Source organism: Myxine glutinosa, chromosome 12 (genome assembly GCF_964187855.1).
Source record: "Myxine glutinosa chromosome 12, kmMyxGlut1.1, whole genome shotgun sequence".
In the NCBI taxonomy this organism is placed as follows: domain Eukaryota; kingdom Metazoa; phylum Chordata; class Myxini; order Myxiniformes; family Myxinidae; genus Myxine; species Myxine glutinosa.
In genome coordinates this window covers 15,483,364-15,502,897 of record NC_136272.1, presented here as the reverse complement: position 1 = coordinate 15,502,897, position 19,534 = coordinate 15,483,364, and the positions used below count along the sequence as shown (strand labels likewise).

At 49.5% G+C, this 19,534-nt stretch overlaps 1 protein-coding gene across 2 annotated transcripts in view; it reads left to right on the top strand.

The window, feature by feature from the left end:
- Positions 1–16,319, top strand: part of LOC137438176 (serine/threonine-protein kinase A-Raf) — a 153,490-nt gene extending 137,171 nt beyond the window's left edge. For both annotated transcript variants that reach the window (XM_078766501.1, XM_078766502.1), the window contains exon 17: positions 15,765–16,319. In XM_078766501.1, coding sequence (XP_078622627.1) covers positions 15,765–15,959 — 195 coding nt within the window. In that variant the 3' untranslated portion in view covers positions 15,960–16,319. The remainder of the gene's footprint in view (positions 1–15,764) is intronic.
- The last annotated feature ends 3,215 nt before the right edge of the window (positions 16,320–19,534 follow it).

The window sequence follows — 19,534 nt, the reverse complement described above, 5'->3', positions numbered from 1 at the left end:
ACAAAACAAAAAAGCTGAAAAAATTACTAAATCTTAGCTTATTCCACACAGAAATCGAAAATGGCCCGGACAATATTATTGGCACTTTTAGGAAGTTGTTTGAAATAAATAGATTTCAAGCAGGTGATTCTCCTTTACTTTGGAATTGAACTCACCTGTGGTGAGTTGCAGGTGCCTGCAATATAAAAATCACTCAAACAGTTTGAATAGAGAAAAGGAGTCATTCTGCTGTTTTGTCTCACTGTGTGTACCGCAATTAGCATGAAGAAAAGAAAGAAAACCAGAGAATTTTCTGAGGAGGTCAGACGTAAAATTGTAGCCAAGCATGGACAATCTCAAGGCTAGAAGTCCATCTTCAGAGACCTTGATGTTCCTGTGTCCACCGTATGCAATGTTATCAGGACGTTTTTTTTGTTTGTTTTTTTGTATACAGGATTGAGGATCGTGAAAGAGTTAACATTTATCACACAAAAAATCAAACAGACACAAAACATATAATAAGGGTAGCGGTAGACAAGATGGGGAGAGAAGGTGAAGCACAAACACAACATTTGAGAGCAGGGACATCAGGAGATCTGTGGGAGGGAGAGGGCTTGGGGGGAGGAGGCATGGGAATGGGGGGGAGTGGAGGGGGGGGTGGGAGAAATATAAAACACAAGGACACTGCAAGGACTTCCAGGAAAGAAGTTGGTATTTCAAAAAAGTGGAAATTAGCGAGGGTAGAAAAGATCAAGGTTTTGGATGGGGGAAGATTAGAGATGGTGGTGAACAGCTGTTTTAAAGACCTGGATGGAGGAGTGGGATTGAAGGGAGTGAGGGTGTTTGTTCTAGAGGTAGGAGAAAAGAGGAATGAAGGAGTGAAGGTGAATAGAGAGTCTTGATTTTGGCAGTTTAATCATGAGAGGGTTGCAGGCAGATCTTTTGCGACCTGTAGGAATATTTGGGGGACAGAGCACAGGTAGAGCTGGGGGAGCAAGGCCGGAGAGGAGTTGGTAGAAGACAGAAAGACCACCAACCTGCCTGCGGTGAGTAAGTGAAAGGTCCTCGGAATTAGCTTCATCGCGGGAGATTCGTGGGCTGAGTAGGGTTTACATGCACCCCCCCCCCCCCCCCCACAACTTAACTTCCCGGGTATGTCCATGTACCCCCCACCCGAGGGGTTAGGAAAAACCATGTTAACGGAAAAAAAAACTCATTCCCAAGGTACCTCCCACGCATATTTTGATGTTACCCCCCCCTGTGTCAGTGATTTCCGAAAATTAGGGGTAGGCGAAATTCAAATGGCCATAACCTTTTACCTAGTCATCCTATGGTTGCATATGACCCCTCAAAATGTTTGTCCTGGGACACTCTTTACAATGATATGTGTTATATGCAAATGAGGTCACTAATGAGGTCACCAGAGGTCAAACTATGAGGGAATGAGTTTTTTTTTCTGTTAACATGGTTTTTCCTAACCCCTAGGTTGGGGGGTACATGGACATACCCGGGAAGTTATTTTGTGGGGGTGGTGCATGTAAACCCTACTCAGCCCACGGACTACAATGATTGTGAAAGCTTTGGTTTCAACAGCGTGAAGCCGAGCTAGGTGTGAGGCAGGAGCACCAGCCCAGAGGGGAGAACAGTATTCCATTGAGCTGCGGATGAAAGCTTTGTATGTGTTGAGGAGCTCAGGTGTGCCAAGGAAGGACTTCACATGACGGACGGTGCACAGTCGGTGACTGGCTTTGGAGACCAGATTGGAAATGTGGTTTTCCCAGGAAAGATCATGGCAGATAGTGAGACCCAAAAGCTTGAGTGACAGAACTTCTTGGAGAGGATTGTTCAGAAAGTAGATTGGAGGGTTGTCCAGTCGGTCTTTTCGGAGAGACATAGTAAGAGTGCGAGATTTGTCAGGATTGAAAGACATGTTCCACTTGTTTGACCAGTCTGTGATTTTGTCCAGGTCTGCAGAGAGTGATGAGGCTGCAGACTGCCGATCTGAGGGATGAGGAATGGAGCGGCAGAGAGTGGAGTCATCAGCAAAGAGGTAGATAGGATTTTCAAGAGAGTCAGAGAGATCATTGATGAAGCCAAGAAAAAGCACAGGGCCCAAACACTGCCTTGGGGAACTCCAGCCTGAACAGGAAGGGGAGATGAGAGAAACCCATTCAGGGTCACACGTTGACCGACTAGAGAGGAAGTCCACAAGCCATGCGTGGAGATTTCTGTGGATACGATAGGAGGAGAGTTTGGTGAGCAGAGCAGGGTGCTACACCCTATCGAAGGCAGGTGATATGTCAAGGGAGACAGCTCTAATTTCCTGTTTGGCATTGAGGACCTCCATCCATTGTTGACAGCAGAAGCAGCATTTCCAGAGTAGAGTGACCTGGTCTGAAACCAAATTGATGGTCAGAGATTAAGCCATCGGGGAAGAGGAAAGATTTGATATCCGAAGCAATGATGGATTCCATGACTTTGCTGATAATTGGGAGAAGGCTGATTGGTCTGTAGTTGCAAGGATCTGTTTTTTGCACATTTTTTGTGTAAAGCGGTGATGTTGGCTGATTTCCAAGCTGATGGCAGATGACCTTGAGCAAAATAGAGGGTGAAGACAACAGAGAGAGGGAGTGAAAGAGCGGCAGAGCAGGATTTTAGGACCCGTGGGCTGATGCCGTCAGGTCCAGTTGCAGAATCAGAGTCGAGGGTTGACAGAAACTTCTCCACCTTGTTAGGAGAAAAGGACACAGAGTCCAGGAGCATCTGGGTACAACTGGGTACGGTGGGTACAAAGAGGGATAGATTTGGGACACAAGATTTTGAGGCAAACACAGAGTTGAGGAAGAAGAAGAAGAACCACCTTCCGAGGCCATTTTTCCCCACAGAGCAGGGGTTGGCCTTTTTCAGGCACCGTGGTCCCATTTTTTTTGAAACGATGTTTTATGGCCGGATGCCCTTCCTGCCACCAACCCTGTTACTCACCTCTTACGACACAGGGAATTGCCAGTGAACTGGTCCTCAATTTGCCGACCTCGGAAGGATGACAGGCTGAGTCAACCCCCCTGGTGTTAATTCAGCGATAGACCGGGATTCAAACCCAGGATCCTCAGATCCCAAGCCGGCATCCTAACCGCTAAGCCAACACCAGGCTATGCAAACACAGAGTTGAGGCATTCAGCTTTTTCACGAGCGGAGTCAGCTGTGTAGCCGTTTAAGGTAAGGGAGGGGGTGGAGGGGGAACAAACACCAGAAACAGATTTGACCAGACGCCACCAGGATTTTGAAGAGGGAGAAAGGTTTGAGAGTTCAGTCTTGTGAGAGGAGAGATATTGTTTCCTGGCTCTCCTGAGGGTGGACACACACTTGTTTTGGGCTTTGTGAAAGGAAATGCGATTTCTTTCCGTTGGATTTGCTTTCCAGGAGGCGAAGGCAAGTTGTTTCTGGGCAACTGCCTCACCGCAAGATTCCGTGAACCATGGACGGGAGGAAGGGTATGACAACTGAAGACGAGATGGAATAAATCTGTGCATGAGAGAGAGCAATTTACTTTGGACGAATTCCCAGGATGAGTTGATGTCATAGGCGGTAGAGATGGGAGACCAGTCCAGATGATTGATGGCTGCTTGAAGACCGTTCCAGTTTGTCTGAGTGAAATGCCAGACTCGTCGACGCTGAGGAGGCACTCTGAGAATGGTCAGAGAGATGTCCACTTTAACAAGCACATGATCAGATGAGCCGATTGGAGCAGAAGAAGAGCAGCCGACATTCACAGGGAAGTTAGTTTTAACCAAGTCTTGAAGAGAAGATGCTCCATTGACTGAGATCCGGGTCGGGAAATTGACAGATTGTGTCAGTCCCAGTGAGTCGCAGAAGCCCTTGCTGAGGAGCCATATCTGGTGAGAGAGGTACCCACACCCAGTCAACTGGCATGGTGACAATTGAAATCACCACATTTGAGGAAGAGAGAGTTGGGATGAGTAGATAGAAGTTGGTCCATGTTATCAGACAGCGAGATGTAGATGGGGTCATCAACGTTTGGTGGACGGTACAACACACATATGAACAAAAGGTGGGAGCGAAGGGGAAGCCGTAGCCAGAGGTATTCCTGGGGGTGAGGTGGAGAGAGGGCAGTGCAGGGCGAGTGAGGAAGAGAGTTTTTGATAAAGATAGGAACTCCACCTCCAGGACGAGGCTCAGGTCTATCATACGGGAGGAGGGAGTAACCCGGGAGAGATGCAGATCAAGTCTGGTTTGTCAGAAGCAACCTGTATGGAGAGATCAGTCAAGTTTGAGCGAAGGCCCCGGATGTTTGAGGTCCATACCGTTAATGAAGAGGAAGGGGGAGCATAGGATACAGAACAGGGGGGGGAGGAGGGATAGGGTAAGATGTGGAAGAGGTAGGGAGAGCTGTCGAAAGTGTCAGAGATTTCAGAACAGCTTGGAGAAAGGGAAGAATGGGGTGGACAAAAGGTTTGATGGAGATTGGGTGAGGCACAGTGAGGTGTTATTTGAGGGGGGGGAGGCAGAGCAAGGAAGAAGGTTGAGGGAGATGGAGGTGAGAGTTGGAAGGGGGAAGAAGCGGGGAGGACGCTTTGAGGAGGAGTGGTGAGAGGGGGGGAAATGGAGAAAAAATGAGGGTGGGAAGATTTTAAGTGGAGGGGCGAGGGAGGGGGGTTATAGGGGGAGGGGTTACGGTGGGAGTTTAGGAGGGAAGGGGCAAGGGGAGGGGGATTTGAAAGGGATGGGAGATGGGGGAGATTTGGAAGGGAAGGGGGGAGGGGAAGATTTGGAGGGTAGGGGTGAGTTTGGATTTTCGAAAGTGTTGTTTGATTCATGGGAAACGAACATTCATTGCAAAATGAGTTTCTTGTGACCTTCGAGTCAGAGATACGTCTAAGACGCTGGAGGGGGGTTAAGGGTGTAGTACTGGTGAAAAATTGAGAAAACTACATAGGTACCTTTGAGAGGCCTTTACACAAAAACAAAGTCAAGTTAATATCTAATTTTCAGTTTTTCTTGAAAGATATAATGTTGGCTTTAACTCAGACCAGTTTCAACGCTTCTTTGTCATATTACATGCATATAATTTGCATAAATTAGACCGTCAATAAAAAACAAGGCAAAACAAAGAACACATTTCTACTTCTATCTTCTATGTCATCTATCATTCTTTTCACACAAAACTTGGTGCATGTATTATACATGTGTTACTCTACTACCTGATGAGAGGATTTTGTGAAATTATGTCAAATGTTCACTAATTAGCTAATTATGCCAATTACCAGATAAAACTTGGTTGTCCTTCAATAAATCCACAATGGCTACTCCTATAAACAAAAGCCTTCATCATTTTAAAGGAAGTAAAAAAAAAAAAAAAAATTTCATCATTTTAAAGGAAGTGATATTCTGAATATCCTGTCCAAATTTCAGCCCAAAAGAATGATGCAAATTTAAAGTTATAACAAATTTCATGCAAAATATTATATTTCTTGTAAATTGCGTGTAAAGATAACAATAATTAGGGGTACTTCTATGACCTCTAATAGCATGGTTCTTGTTTATAAGACTATAAGGAAATTGTTCAGCTAAAAAAAAAAAAAAAAAAAAAATCACCTGTTCACCAGTACAACACCCTTAAGTTACAATTTTAAACAAGGTAGTATGGGGTGCAAAGACTGGGAAAAAACTGAGAAAACGAAAGTAGAAGGACCACAATCGACTGCTGAGAGAAAACAAAGCCTCAAGGTGGGAAGCTTAAAGAACTAGGCCGCAAATTACGCAACACGAAATACTCGACTATTTGATACAGGTATGAAAGATTAACACCGAGAATAGGTGTGTCAGAGATGGGAGTGAAGGGGAAGGGTTTAAGGCCCATGGCACTGTAGCCAACCTCCCTGGACGTGGCCGCAAGAGAAAACTTGATCGAAGATTGCAGCGAAGGATTGTAGCGAAGGATTGTTTGAATGGTGGAGAAAGCACCTCAATCAACTGCCAAACGGATTCAAGCTGACCTTCAGACACAAGGTACGAGTTTCAACTCGCAACATCCGTCGCCAACTCAATGAAAGGGGGTTCTATGGTAGGAGACCCAAGAGGACCCCACCGCGAGAGAGACAGACAGACAGAGACAGAGACACAGACAGACAGACAGACAAAGACACAGAGACACAGACAGACAGACAGACAGACAGACAGAGACAGACAGAGACAGACCGACATAAGAAAGCCCAACTGGTGTTTTCCAAAACACACCTGAACAAGCCAAAATCCTTCTGGGAGAATGTCCTATGGACAGATGAGACCAAATTAGAGCTTTTTGGTAAAGCACATCATCTCTATGTTTACAGAAAACAAAATGAAGCCTTCAAAGAAAAGAACACCTTCCCTACAGTCAAACATGGAGGAGGTTCAGTGATGATTTGGGGTTGCTGTGCTGCCTCTGGCACCGGGTACCTTGAATGTGTACATGGCATCATGAAATCAGGAGATTACCAAGGCATTTTGGAGCGCAATGTTCAACCCAGTGTTAGAAAGCTGGGTCTCTGTCGAAGGTCATGGGTCTTGCAGCAGGACAATGACCCCAAACACACTTCAAAAAGCACCCAGGAATGGTTCAAGACAAAACGCTGGACTGTTCTGAAGTGGCCAGCAATGAGTCAAGATCTAAATCCCATTGAACACCTGTGGGGAGATCTGAAAACAGCAGTTGGGAGAAGACATCCTTCAAATCTGGGAGAACTGGAGCAGTTTGCACAAGAAGAGTGGGCCAAACTGCCAGTAGAGATGTGTGGGAAGCTCATTCATGGCTATAAGAAGCACTTGAATGCAGTTATTTTGTCCAAAGGCCGTAAGTCGAGGGTGTCAATAATTTCGTCAATGCCATTTCTTTTTATTTTCTGATTTAAAAGGATATATTAAGTACTGAATCAAAAACAAAGGTTCTGTAATATTAATGGTGAAATGAAGACTTGTGGAGACAAAATACTTTTGTCAATTTCAACTTATTTTTCGAGAAAATGGTGAGTTATTTGAAAAAAGTGCAAGGGTGCCAATACTTTTGTCCACGACTGTAAATGGATCTTTCCCCTCTCCTCTCCTGCAAATGAAGACTACAGTGCCCCAAGGCACTGTCTTCGGTTCAATCTTGTTCCTCATATACATCAACAACCTCCGAAGCTGTGGAAAACCCTCTTCCTTTTGACCACTCCACATGTGTCATACCAAAAGTACCCCATTCCACTGATTTGTTGACGGTGGCTGCATCACTCTCTGCCAATCAGGAAATGATTAGATGTTTGTCTGATAAATAGAACATGGCCTTTTTAAAGCCCAGTAAGTCTGTATACAGTGCCTTTAGAAAGTATTCACACCCCTTGACTTTTTCACATTTTGTTATGTTACAACCTGAATGAAAAATTGATTAAACTGAGATTTTTTGTCACTGATCTACACATAATACCCCATCATGTCAAATTGGATATTTATTTTATTTTTATTTTTTAAATAGAAATCTTAACAAAATAACTGAAAATGAAATACAGAAATATCTAATTTATGTAACTATTCAACCACCTGAGTCAATACTTAGTAGAAGTGCCTTTGGCAGGGATTACAGCATTAAGTCTTCGTGGGTATGTTTGTATCAGCTTTGCACATCTGGAATTGGGGCGTTACTCCCATTCTTCCTTGCAAATTTACTCAAGCTCTGTTCAGTTAAATGGGGAGCTTCGGTTTTTTTTTTTGTATACTGAATCGAGGCTCGTGAAAGAGCTGACAACCACGAGGGAAAGACAGTACAGGGGGACCACGAGGGAAAGACAGCACAGGGGGACCACGAGGGAAAGACAGCACAGGGGGACCGCGAGGGAAAGACAGTACAGGGGGACCATGAGGGAAAGACAGCACAGGGGGACGGACCGCGAGGTAAAGACAGTACAGGGGGACCGCGAGGGAAAGACAGTACAGGGGGACTGCGAGGGAAAGACAGCACAGGGGGACCGCGAGGGAAAGACAGTACAGGGGGACCGCGAGGGAAAGACAGCACAGGGGGACCATGAGGGAAAGACAGCACAGGGGGACCACGAGGGAAAGACAGCACACGGGAACCACGAGGGAAAGACAGTACAGGGGGACCGCGAGGGAAAGACAGTACAGGGGGACCACGAGGGAAAGACAGCAAAGGGGGACCATGAGGGAAAGACAGCACAGGGGGACCACGAGGGAAAGACAGCACAGGGGGACCACGAGGGAAAGACAGTACAGGGGGACCGCGAGGGAAAGACAGCACAGGGGGACCACGAGGGAAATACAGTACAGGGGGACCGCGAGGGAAAGACAGCACAGGGGGACCACGAGGGAAAGACAGCACAGGGGGACCACGAGGGAAAGACAGCACAGGGGGACCGCGAGGGAAAGACAGCACAGGGGGACCACGAGGGAAAGACAGCACAGGGGGACCGCGAGGGAAAGACGGCACAGGGGGACCGCGAGGGAAAGACGGCACAGGGGGACCGCGAGGGAAAGACAGCACAGGGGGACCGCGAGGGAAAGACGGTACAGGGGGACCGCGAGGGAAAGACAGTACAGGGGGACCGCGAGGGAAAGACAGCACAGGGGGACCATGAGGGAAAGACAGCACAGGGGGACGGACCGCGAGGTAAAGACAGTACAGGGGGACCGCGAGGGAAAGACAGTACAGGGGGACCGCGAGGGAAAGACAGCACAGGGGGACCGCGAGGGAGAGACAGTACAGGGGGACCGCGAGGGAAAGACAGTACAGGGGGACCGCGAGGGAAAGACAGCACAGGGGGACCATGAGGGAAAGACAGCACAGGGGGACCACGAGGGAAAGACAGCACACGGGAACCACGAGGGAAAGACAGTACAGGGGGACCGCGAGGGAAAGACAGTACAGGGGGACCACGAGGGAAAGACAGCACAGGGGGACCATGAGGGAAAGACAGCACAGGGGGACCACGAGGGAAAGACAGCACAGGGGGACCACGAGGGAAAGACAGTACAGGGGGACCGCGAGGGAAAGACAGCACAGGGGGACCACGAGGGAAAGACAGTACAGGGGGACCGCGAGGGAAAGACAGTACAGGGGAACCACGAGGGAAAGACAGTACAGGGGGACCGCGACGGAAAGACAGCACAGGGGGACCGCGAGGGAAAGACAGCACAGGGGGGCCGCGAGGGAAAGACAGCACAGGGGGACCGCGAGGGAAAGACAGCACAGGGGGACCACGAGGGAAAGACAGCACAGGGGGACCACGAGGGAAAGACAGCACAGGGGGACCGCGAGGGAAAGACAGCACAGGGGGACCGCGAGGGAAAGACGGCACAGGGGGACCATGAGGGAAAGACAGTACAGGGGACCACGAGGGAAAGACAGCACAGGGGGACCGCGAGGGAAAGACAGGTCAGGGGGACCGCGAGGGAAAGACTGCACAGGGGGACCACAAGGGAAAGACAGCACAGGGGGACCACGAGGGAAAGACAGCACAGGGGGACCGCGAGGGAAAGACAGCACAGGGGGACCGCGAGGGAAAGACAGCACAGGGGGACCGCGAGGGAAAGACAGCACAGGGGGACCGCAAGGGAAAGACAGCACAGGGGGACCACGAGGGAAAGACAGCACAGGGGGACCGCGAGGGAAAGAGCACAGGGGGACCACGAGGGAAAGACAGCACAGGGGGACCGTGAGGGAAAGACAGTACAGGGGGACCACGAGGGAAAGACAGTACAGGGGGACCACAAGGGAAAGACAGCACAGGGGGACCGCGAGGGAAAGACAGGTCAGGGGGACCGCGAGGGAAAGACAGCACAGGGGGACCACAAGGGAAAGACAGCACATGGGGACCACGAGGGAAAGACAGCACAGGGGGACCGTGAGGGAAAGACAGCACAGGGGGACCGCGAGGGAAAGACAGCACAGAGGGACCACGAGGGAAAGACAGTACAGGGGGACCGCGAGGGAAAGACAGTACAGGGGGACCGCGAGGGAAAGACAGCACAGGGGGACCATGAGGGAAAGACAGCACAGGGGGACCGCGAGGGAAAGACAGCACAGGGGGACCGCGAGGGAAAGACAGTACAGGGGGACCGCGAGGGAAATACAGTACAGGGGGACCGCGAGGGAAAGACAGCACAGGGGGACCACGAGGGAAAGACAGCACAGGGGGACCGCGAGGGAAAGACAGTACAGGGGGACCGCGAGGGAAAGACAGTACAGGGGGACCACGAGGGAAAGACAGCACAGGGGGACCGCGAGGGAAAGACAGTACAGGGGGACCGCGAGGGAAAGACAGCACAGGGGGACCGCGAGGGAAAGACAGGTCAGGGGGGACCGCGAGGGAAAGACAGGTCAGGGGGGACCGCGAGGGAAAGACAGCACAGGGGGATCACGAGGGAAAGACAGCACAGGGGGACCACGAGGGAAAGACAGTACAGGGGGACCACGAGGGAAAGACAGCACAGGGGGACCGCGAGGGAAAGACAGTACAGGGGGACCGCGAGGGAAAGACAGTACAGGGGGACCACGAGGGAAAGACAGCACAGGGGGACCGCGAGGGAAAGACAGTACAGGGGGACCGCGAGGGAAAGACAGCACAGGGGGACCGCGAGGGAAAGACAGGTCAGGGGGGACCGCGAGGGAAAGACAGGTCAGGGGGGACCGCGAGGGAAAGACAGCACAGGGGGATCACGAGGGAAAGACAGCACAGGGGGACCACGAGGGAAAGACAGTACAGGGGGACAGCGAGGGAAAGACAGCACATGGGGACCGCGAGGGAAAGACAGCACAGGGGGACCGCGAGGGAAAGACAGCACAGGGGGACCGCGAGGGAAAGACAGCACAGGGGGACCATGAGGGAAAGACAGCACAGGGGGCCCGCGAGGGAAAGAGCACAGGGGGACCACGAGGGAAAGACAGCACAGGGGGACCGTGAGGGAAAGACAGCACAGGGGGGGACCGTGAGGGAAAGACAGTACAGGGGGACCACGAGGGAAAGACAGCACAGGGGGACCACGACGGAAAGACAGTACAGGGGGACCGCAAGGGAAAGACAGCACAGGGGGACCGCGAGGGAAAGACAGCGCAGGGGGACCGCGAGGGAAAGACAGTACAGGGGGACCGCGAGGGAAAGACAGCACAGGGGGACCGCGAGGGAAAGTCAGTACAGGGGGACCGCGAGGGAAAGACAGTACAGGGGGACCGCGAGGGAAAGACAGCACAGGGGGACCGCGAGGGAAAGACAGCACAGGGGGACCGCGAGGGAAAGACAGCACAGGGGGACCGCGAGGGAAAGACAGCACAGGGGGACCACGAGGGAAAGACAGGACAGGGGGACCACGAGGGAAAGACAGCACAGGGGGACCGCGAGGGAAAGACAGCGCAGGGGGACCACGAGGGAAAGAGCACAGGGGGACCACGAGGGAAAGACAGCACAGGGGGACCACGAGGGAAAGACAGCACAGGGGGACCGCGAGGGAAAGACAGTACAGGGGGACCACGAGGGAAAGACACCACAGGGGGACCGCGATGGAAAGACAGTACAGGGGGACCGCGAGGGAAAGACAGCGCAGGGGGACCGCGAGGGAAAGACAGCACAGGGGGACCGCGAGGGAAAGACAGCAAAGGGGGACCGCGAGGGAAAGACAGTACAGGGGGGCCGCGAGGGAAAGACAGCACAGGGGGACCGTGAGGGAAAGACAGCACAGGGGGGGGACCGCGAGGGAAAGACAGTACAGGGGGACCGTGAGGGAAAGACAGCACAGGGGGACCGCGAGGGAAAGACAGCACAGGGGGACCACGAGGGAAAGACAGCACAGGGGGACCGCGAAGGAAAGACAGTACAGGGGGACCGCGAGGGAAAGACAGCACAGGGGTCCGCAAGGGAAAGACAGTACATGGGGACCACGAGGGAAAGACACCACAGGGGGACCATGACGGAAAGACAGTACAGGGGGACCGCGAGGGAAAGACAGCACAGGGGGACCGTGAGGGAAAGACAGCACAGGGGGACCGCGAGGGAAAGACAGCACAGGGGGACCGCGAGGGAAAGACAGCACAGGGGTACCATGAGGGAAAGACAGCACAGGGGGACCGCAAGGGAAAGACAGCACAGGGGGACCACGAGGGAAAGACAGCACAGGGGGCGAAGGAAAGACAGTACAGGGGGACCGCGAGGGAAAGACAGTACAGGGGGACCGCGAGGGAAAGACAGGACAGGGGGACCGCGAGGGAAAGACAGCACAGGGGGACCACGAGGGAAAGACAGCACAGGGGGACCGCGAGGGAAAGACAGCACAGGGGGACCACGAGGGAAAGACAGCACAGGGGGACCACGAGGGAAAGACAGCACAGGGGGACCACGAGGGAAAGACAGCACAGGGGGACCACGAGGGAAAGACAGCACAGGGGGACCGCAAGGGAAAGACAGCACAGCGGGACCGCGAGGGAAAGACAGTACAGGGGGACCACGAGGGAAAGACACCACAGGGGGACCGCGATGGAAAGACAGTACAGGGGGACCGCGAGGGAAAGACAGGACAGGGGGACCGCGAGGGAAAGACAGCGCAGGGGGACCGCGAGGGAAAGACAGCGCAGGGGGACCGTGAGGGAAAGACAGTACAGGGGGACCGCGAGGGAAAGACAGCACAGGGGGACCGTGAGGGAAAGACAGTACAGGGGGACCGCGAGGGAAAGACAGTACAGGGGGACCACGAGGGAAAGACAGCACAGGGGGACCGCGAGGGAAAGACAGTACAGGGGGACCGCGAGGGAAAGACAGCACAGGGGGACCGCGAGGGAAAGACAGGACAGGGGGACCGCGAGGGAAAGACAGCACAGGGGGACCACGAGGGAAAGACAGCACAGGGGGACCGCGAGGGAAAGACAGCACAGGGGGACCAGGAGGGAAAGACAGCACAGGGGGACTACGAGGGAAAGACAGCACAGGGGGACCATGAGGGAAAGACAGCACAGGGGGACCGTGAGGGAAAGACAGCACAGGAGGACCACGAGGGAAAGACAGCACAGGGGGACCGCGAGGGAAAGACAGCACAGGGGGACCGCGAGGGAAAGACAGCACAGGGGGACCGTGAGGGAAAGACAGTACAGGGGGACCGCGAGGGAAAGACAGTACAGGGGGACCATGAGGGAAAGACAGCACAGGGGGACCGCGAGGGAAAGACAGTACAGGGGGACCGCGAGGGAAAGACAGTACAGGGGGACCGCCAGGGAAAGACAGGACAGGGGGACCGCGAGGGAAAGACAGCACAGGGGGACCACGAGGGAAAGACAGCACAGGGGGACCACGAGGGAAAGACAGCACAGGGGGACCACGAGGGAAAGACAGCACAGGGGGACCGTGAGGGAAAGACAGCACAGGAGGACCACGAGGGAAAGACAGCACAGGGGGACTGCGAGGGAAAGACAGCACAGGGTGACCGCGAGGGAAAGACAGCACAGGGGGACCGCAAGGGAAAGACAGTACAGGGGGACCACGAGGGAAAGACAGCACAGGGGGACCATGAGGGAAAGACAGTACAGGGGGACCACGAGGGAAAGACAGCACAGGGGGACCACGAGGGAAAGACAGCACAGGGGGACCGCGAGGGAAAGCAGCAATCTTCAAGTCTTGCCACAGATTCTCAATGGGATTCAAGTCTGGGCTTTGGCCTAGCCACTCAAGGACTTTCACGTTCTTGTTCTGAAGCCAATCCGCAATCCAGTGTTGCTTTGGCTGTATGCATGGGGTCTTTGTTCTGTTGGACTGTGACAAAGATTTGCTTTCCAAGGTCTTTTGAACTCCGAAGCAGGTTCGCCTCAAAGATTTGCCAGTATTTGGCTCCATTCATTGTTCCCTCTATCCTTTCAAGTCTCACAGTCCCTGTTGCTGAAATGCATCCCCATAGCATGATGCTGCCTCCACCATGCTTCACGGTAGGGATGGTGTTGTATGGGTGATGAGCTGTGCTCGGTTTCTGCCAGACGTAGCACTTTGCATTGAAGCCAAATATTTCAATTTTCATCTCATCAGACCACAGAATATTTTGTCTCGTGCTCTTGGAGTCTTTCACGTGCCTTTTTTGCAAACTCCAGGCGTGCTGTCATGTGCCCTTTTCTCAGGAGTGACTTCTGTCTGGCCACTCTCCCATAAAGCCTAGATTTGTGAAGTGCTGCAGAGAATGTTGGTCTTCCGGCAGGTTCTCACATCTCAGCCAAGGAACTCTGTAGACCTGTCAGAGTGGTATTTGGGTTCTTGGACACTTCCCTGATCAAGGTCCTTCTTGCCTGGTTGCTGAGTTTGGTTGGACGGCCAACTCTAGGAAGAGTCTGGGTAGTTCTATATTCTTTCCACTTCCTAATGATTGGGAACTTTTAGCACTCTAGAAATTGTTTTATACCCTTCCTCAGTTCTATGCCTCCTCAAAATTCTATCTCGGAGTTCTACGTACAGTTCCTTCGACTTCATGGTAGAGTTTCTACTCTGACATTCACTGTCATCTGTGGGACATTGTATAGAAAGGTGTATTTTTTTCCAAATCATATCCAGTCAGTTGAACTGGCCACAGGTGGACTCCAATTAAGTTGTAGAGACATCTCAAGAATGATCAAAGGAAATTAGATGCACCTGAGCTCGATTTGGAGTGTCATAGCAAAGGGGTTGAATACTCATTGACTTGAGCCATTTCAGCTTTTAAATTTTTAATTGTTTTGTAAAAATTTATTTAAAAAAAATTAAAATACCACTGACGTTATGGGGTATTACGTGTAGATCAGTGCAGAGGTAGCACACTTTACCTTTGAGCTGTCTAGCCTGGGTTTGATTTCTGTCCAGACGCTCCAATTGGTGCTTTGCAGACGTGGCATCGTCACAAAGTGCACCGTCCCTTGGATAAACGTGAAGCTTCGTCTCTGGTTTGCTTGCATTAGATAGTTGGTAAATCTTAAAGATCCCATGGTGTCTTTCACAAATAAAATGAGAGTTGTCAACCCCTGAATACCAAATTCCTGTCACATTCAGTCATACCCTGGTGTTGGGCTAGCGGCTAGGGTGCCGGCTTAGGATCCTAGGATCCTGAGTTCGAATCCCGGTCGATCGCTGAATTAACGCCAGGGGGGTTGACTCAGCCTGTCATCCTTCCGAGGTCGGCAAATTGAGTACCAGTTCACTGGTAATTCCCTGCTTGTCGTTAAAGGCGGCAAAAAGGGTTGGCGTCAGGAAGGGCATCCGGCCGTAAAACATTGCTTCAAAAAGGGGACCGAAAAACAACAACAACCACAGTTCCCGAAAAAGGCCAACCCCCGCTTGCGGGGAAAAATGGCCTCTAAAGGTGTTTTTTTTTTTTTTTTAAATTCAGTCAAATGTCAGGCCTGGCCAACCATTTTGTGAATGACTTTGGGCAAAGATATTCCCCTGCTGACTCCACAAGAAGGTAGGAATAGGTATGATAGTAGTAGTCATACCTGTACTCATTGTCGTAGTAGTGGTAGTACCTGTGGTAGTACCTGTGATCCCTGCATAATGAGTTACATTCTCAGATGAGAACACCAAACAGCCCAGACCTGTTTCGATTTTGTTTGTTTTTTACCAACATGACAAAAAGTAATAAAAGTTGTTATAATGGGTGCCATTTACTTTTGCAACATAACTAACAGGGATTCTGATGTCTTTCAATGTTAATTTGAATTTCTGCAATTGCAGACGCCTTGCCCATAAGTTGGGGCTGGCAATTGTATGCAGCACCTGATATCGTCCTCCCAATGTTCCTAGATTCTGGCCATCATCGAGGCTCTCCTTTCCTCATTACCGAAGATTCGCCGCAGTATATCGGAACCTTCCTTACACCGTGCGGGACTCGACTCCCCTGGACCACGGATGGCAGGTGGAGGGGGCTTTGGGCTCATGGTGGGGCGTGAGGTCGGCGCAGTCAACTGTATCCTCGGAACGATGAATAGCTGCATTTAGATCTTCAAAGAGGAGAGCGCAAGGTTTTGTGAAAGAATAAAATATGCAAGGTATTTGCATTTGGCAAGGGCATCTGGTGCCCCCCAACGTGCTCCGAACTCTACTCCGAGCACTTTGGCAAGGCCGTTGGACTGCCTGGCAAATTTCCACAAACTTCGGCAAGGTTGGAGTTTAGCTGCTGGTTGTGGAGATGCTTGTAAGGATGGCGAAGGAAGGGGTTGTGTGCTGTGACTTTCAGGAACTTCATTAGATGCTGCACAGGATGTGTCAAAGGGATTGCTTGACGGAAACGGAGGTCATGTGCGGGAGTATTCTCAGCCAAGAAACTGCAATACAAATTGAGCACAAGTGTGCCTATGCAATTTTTTGCTTTCGCTTTCAACTTTCTTTTTCTTCCATTCACCGTCCCTCTAACTGTCTGACGGTATGTTTTCCATCAACCAATCTTTTCACTGTGCCAGCCTCAGATCTGGTGTGAGCCTACGAATCCTGTCGATGGCCCTTTGCCTTTTGCAGTTTTGCCTTAAATCGGCCTGCGCTGCTAATAACCGTCGGCTCCACGTTAATCTTGCAAATACAAGTGCTCCGGTCGACGTGCAAGACTGTTATTTCTTAGTTCGTTTGCTTAATTCGTTGTTTTTTTTTATTGAAAAAAACAACTAAATAACTTTTTGTCGATCAATTTGGCGATCGACGCCTTCTGTCCAGAGCACTGTTTTCAACACTTTCTCCGATGTAAACGCCACTCGGTGGGTTGGTTACCTGCCGGGGAAACGTTTTTCATCCTCGATATTTTTTGTGGTTTTGTTTTGATGAGGTGGTGTGCTTTATTAACCCGTTTAGATTTCCAACCCATTGCTCTTTTTATTATTTTTATTTCTTCCCCTCACTATGTTGAAACAGAGAAGCCATAGATGGTACGCCGTGGTACAGTAACGCGTCCGGTGCAGCGTACTCGAAAACCAAAATGGTGAACGGAATGAAAGTCACGTCGGTCCCTTTTTTGCGGTGCCATCCGCAAAACGTCCGTTTTGTGGCGATTGACGCGTTTCCAAGAAACGCATGGTCTTCTCCACTGGCAAAGTCCAGATTCGGGACGACTGGCGACCCCGAATGAACAGAATGCCAGGTTACCAGGAATTTGCACAGAGCTTTGGCATTTAGGGCTGGCCCTAGAACAGGCATGATGGGTTAAACTAGTAATAATAATAATAATAATAATATTAATAATAAAATAAATAGCTTTATGGTAAAATTGCAATGTATTCGGCATGGTGTTTTATTGTTTGGATTTTAAATAATTTGGTAATCCCGTCTTTTTTTTCTTTTTTTTCTTTTTTAAAAATGTTTCACCGTGCTTTATGATCAGATGGGAATTATTTCAGTTTGAAACTTTTGTGTGTGTGTCACACGCCATGATTATTTGTATGTTTGACTAAAAAAGATTTGCCCATATTTTTCTTTTATTGTTAAAAAGCTAAATCTCTTGCCATTGACGGTGTGCTCGCTCTGTGTTTTATTTTATTTTTCTTTCTTCGGTACCAAACCTCGAGGGAAGACTGGTTGACATTTCACTGACCTGTTGTTTGATGATATTGGTTTTCCCAGGCACGGTTCGTTTGTATTTGTCCGTTAAGCACAATTTGACACCATCTTCCTATTTGGTTAAAAAAAATGTAATTGTTGATAAATTTGACTCTGCAGTGGTTTCTCTTCCAGGTTTATTCTGTCGATTCCTGTATTATTATTATTTTTATTTTTTTTTATTTTTTTGACTGCTGCCTTTCTTTTAATGGGACAATACATTTTTTGAACGCCGATTTAAATGTAAATGTAGCAAAGCAGGGTTGTTGTTGCTTTTCCAGGTCTTCCTAATTACATTTGCACAATTTGTTGTATGGAACATACATTTGAAGGGCTCGGGTATAAAGTGAGGCTAGCTGAGTTTTGAGGTTTGTTCACGCAGCACAAACATTCCAGTTTCTTTTCTCGTCAAATATCCTGAGGACTAATTTATGGGTTTTTTGCCAAAGGTACGTCTACATCGAATCCCTGCAACGATAGTAGGGTTTTGGCTTCCAAGTTTTTTTTGAAAGCCAAGCCTTCCTCTTAAATCCCCTGGCTTTTTTATTTCTTCCCTTCTTCTCCAAACTACTTTTCTTTATTCTTCCCAACTTTTTTGCTCTTATTTTTGTTTAGTTGGGGATAGCGGGATGGAGTGCATTGTGGTATTTTAAGTACAATATGTGCACATCCTCAGCAATATAATATCATGTACCGAGTTTGCAGTATTTTTTCTTCTTCTGTTTCTTCTTCTTCTTCTTCTTGTGTAATTAGGATGAACCACAAGATTACTTGTTCAAGTGGGATTGTTTACATCAGAGGCAGATTATGGAATGGCACTGCATGTTTGTGAATGTGTGGATGCACAGTACAAAGATAATCTAATTTGGCCTGAGCGTGGGACTGCTCATCTATTTTGCTTGGTGTTCGAAAGGGGTTTTTTTGGGTGAAGAAGAAAAGTGTGCCACCTCGTCTTAATTTTACCTCTGTCTGCTTCCTTGAAAGCTAAATTTCTTCCCTGTGATACATTACAAACATTTTACACATTCTTAAGTAGGCCGAAATACACTTGATTTTGATCCAGCTCAAAAGCCCAAATAATGTGATCCGCTTTTAAAGTGAAACCAAGTCTCCCCGTACCCCCTTTAAACTCGACCTTTTATTACCCTCGCCAGAGGAGAGGGTATTGCATTTGAGTCCGTTTGTTTGTCTGTCTGTCTGTTTGTCCGCACAGAATAAATATGATTTTCTCTGCAACCGTTGGTCCGATTGACAGGAAATTTTCACCATAGTTGCAACTCCACCTGTAGAATTTTTAAATGATAATTATGACGTCGTAGGTCACGTGGTTCGGCCGCCATCTTGGATAAATCCAAAAAACTTTGCACCTCCATACCTTGGAAAGCGCTGAATATAAAAAATTGAGACATGGCTCATTGTAAAGAACTCTCCATGGGGAATAAAATGTTAATGGTCATAGGTGCCTCCATTATGACGTCATAATTCGACAAGTACAAAACTTCATCCAATCGAGATGAAATTTCTTGAGCATAATCAGGAATAAATTAGTTGAGAAAAAAATAAAATAATGACTATCGGTCACGTGGTTCGGCCGTCATATTTGTTTTAACACAAAAACCTTAAAAACCACTGAAAATACATCCTGGTGAGGGTTTGCAATCTCTTATTGCTCTTTTTCTTGTTTACTTTTTAATGTACAGATTCTGCTCATTTGAAGGAAGTGAATGTAGATGGCAGAGTGTAATTATGGACAGCCAAATAATGCTAATGATGATGATTAATGTTTAGTCCGGCCACAATTATTGCCTCTCATGGGATTGGCCACGGAAAGTTTTTGGCTCAAGTCTTTCACGAACAAGTTGGCTATGCATGACGTTCGACTGAACAAGTCAGGGCAGAAATTTGTAATTCATTCATGGTGCCGGCAATAGCTCACTTGCTCTTCGTGAAGGACATTGTGGGATCTTCAACTCATGCCAGCACACTCATTG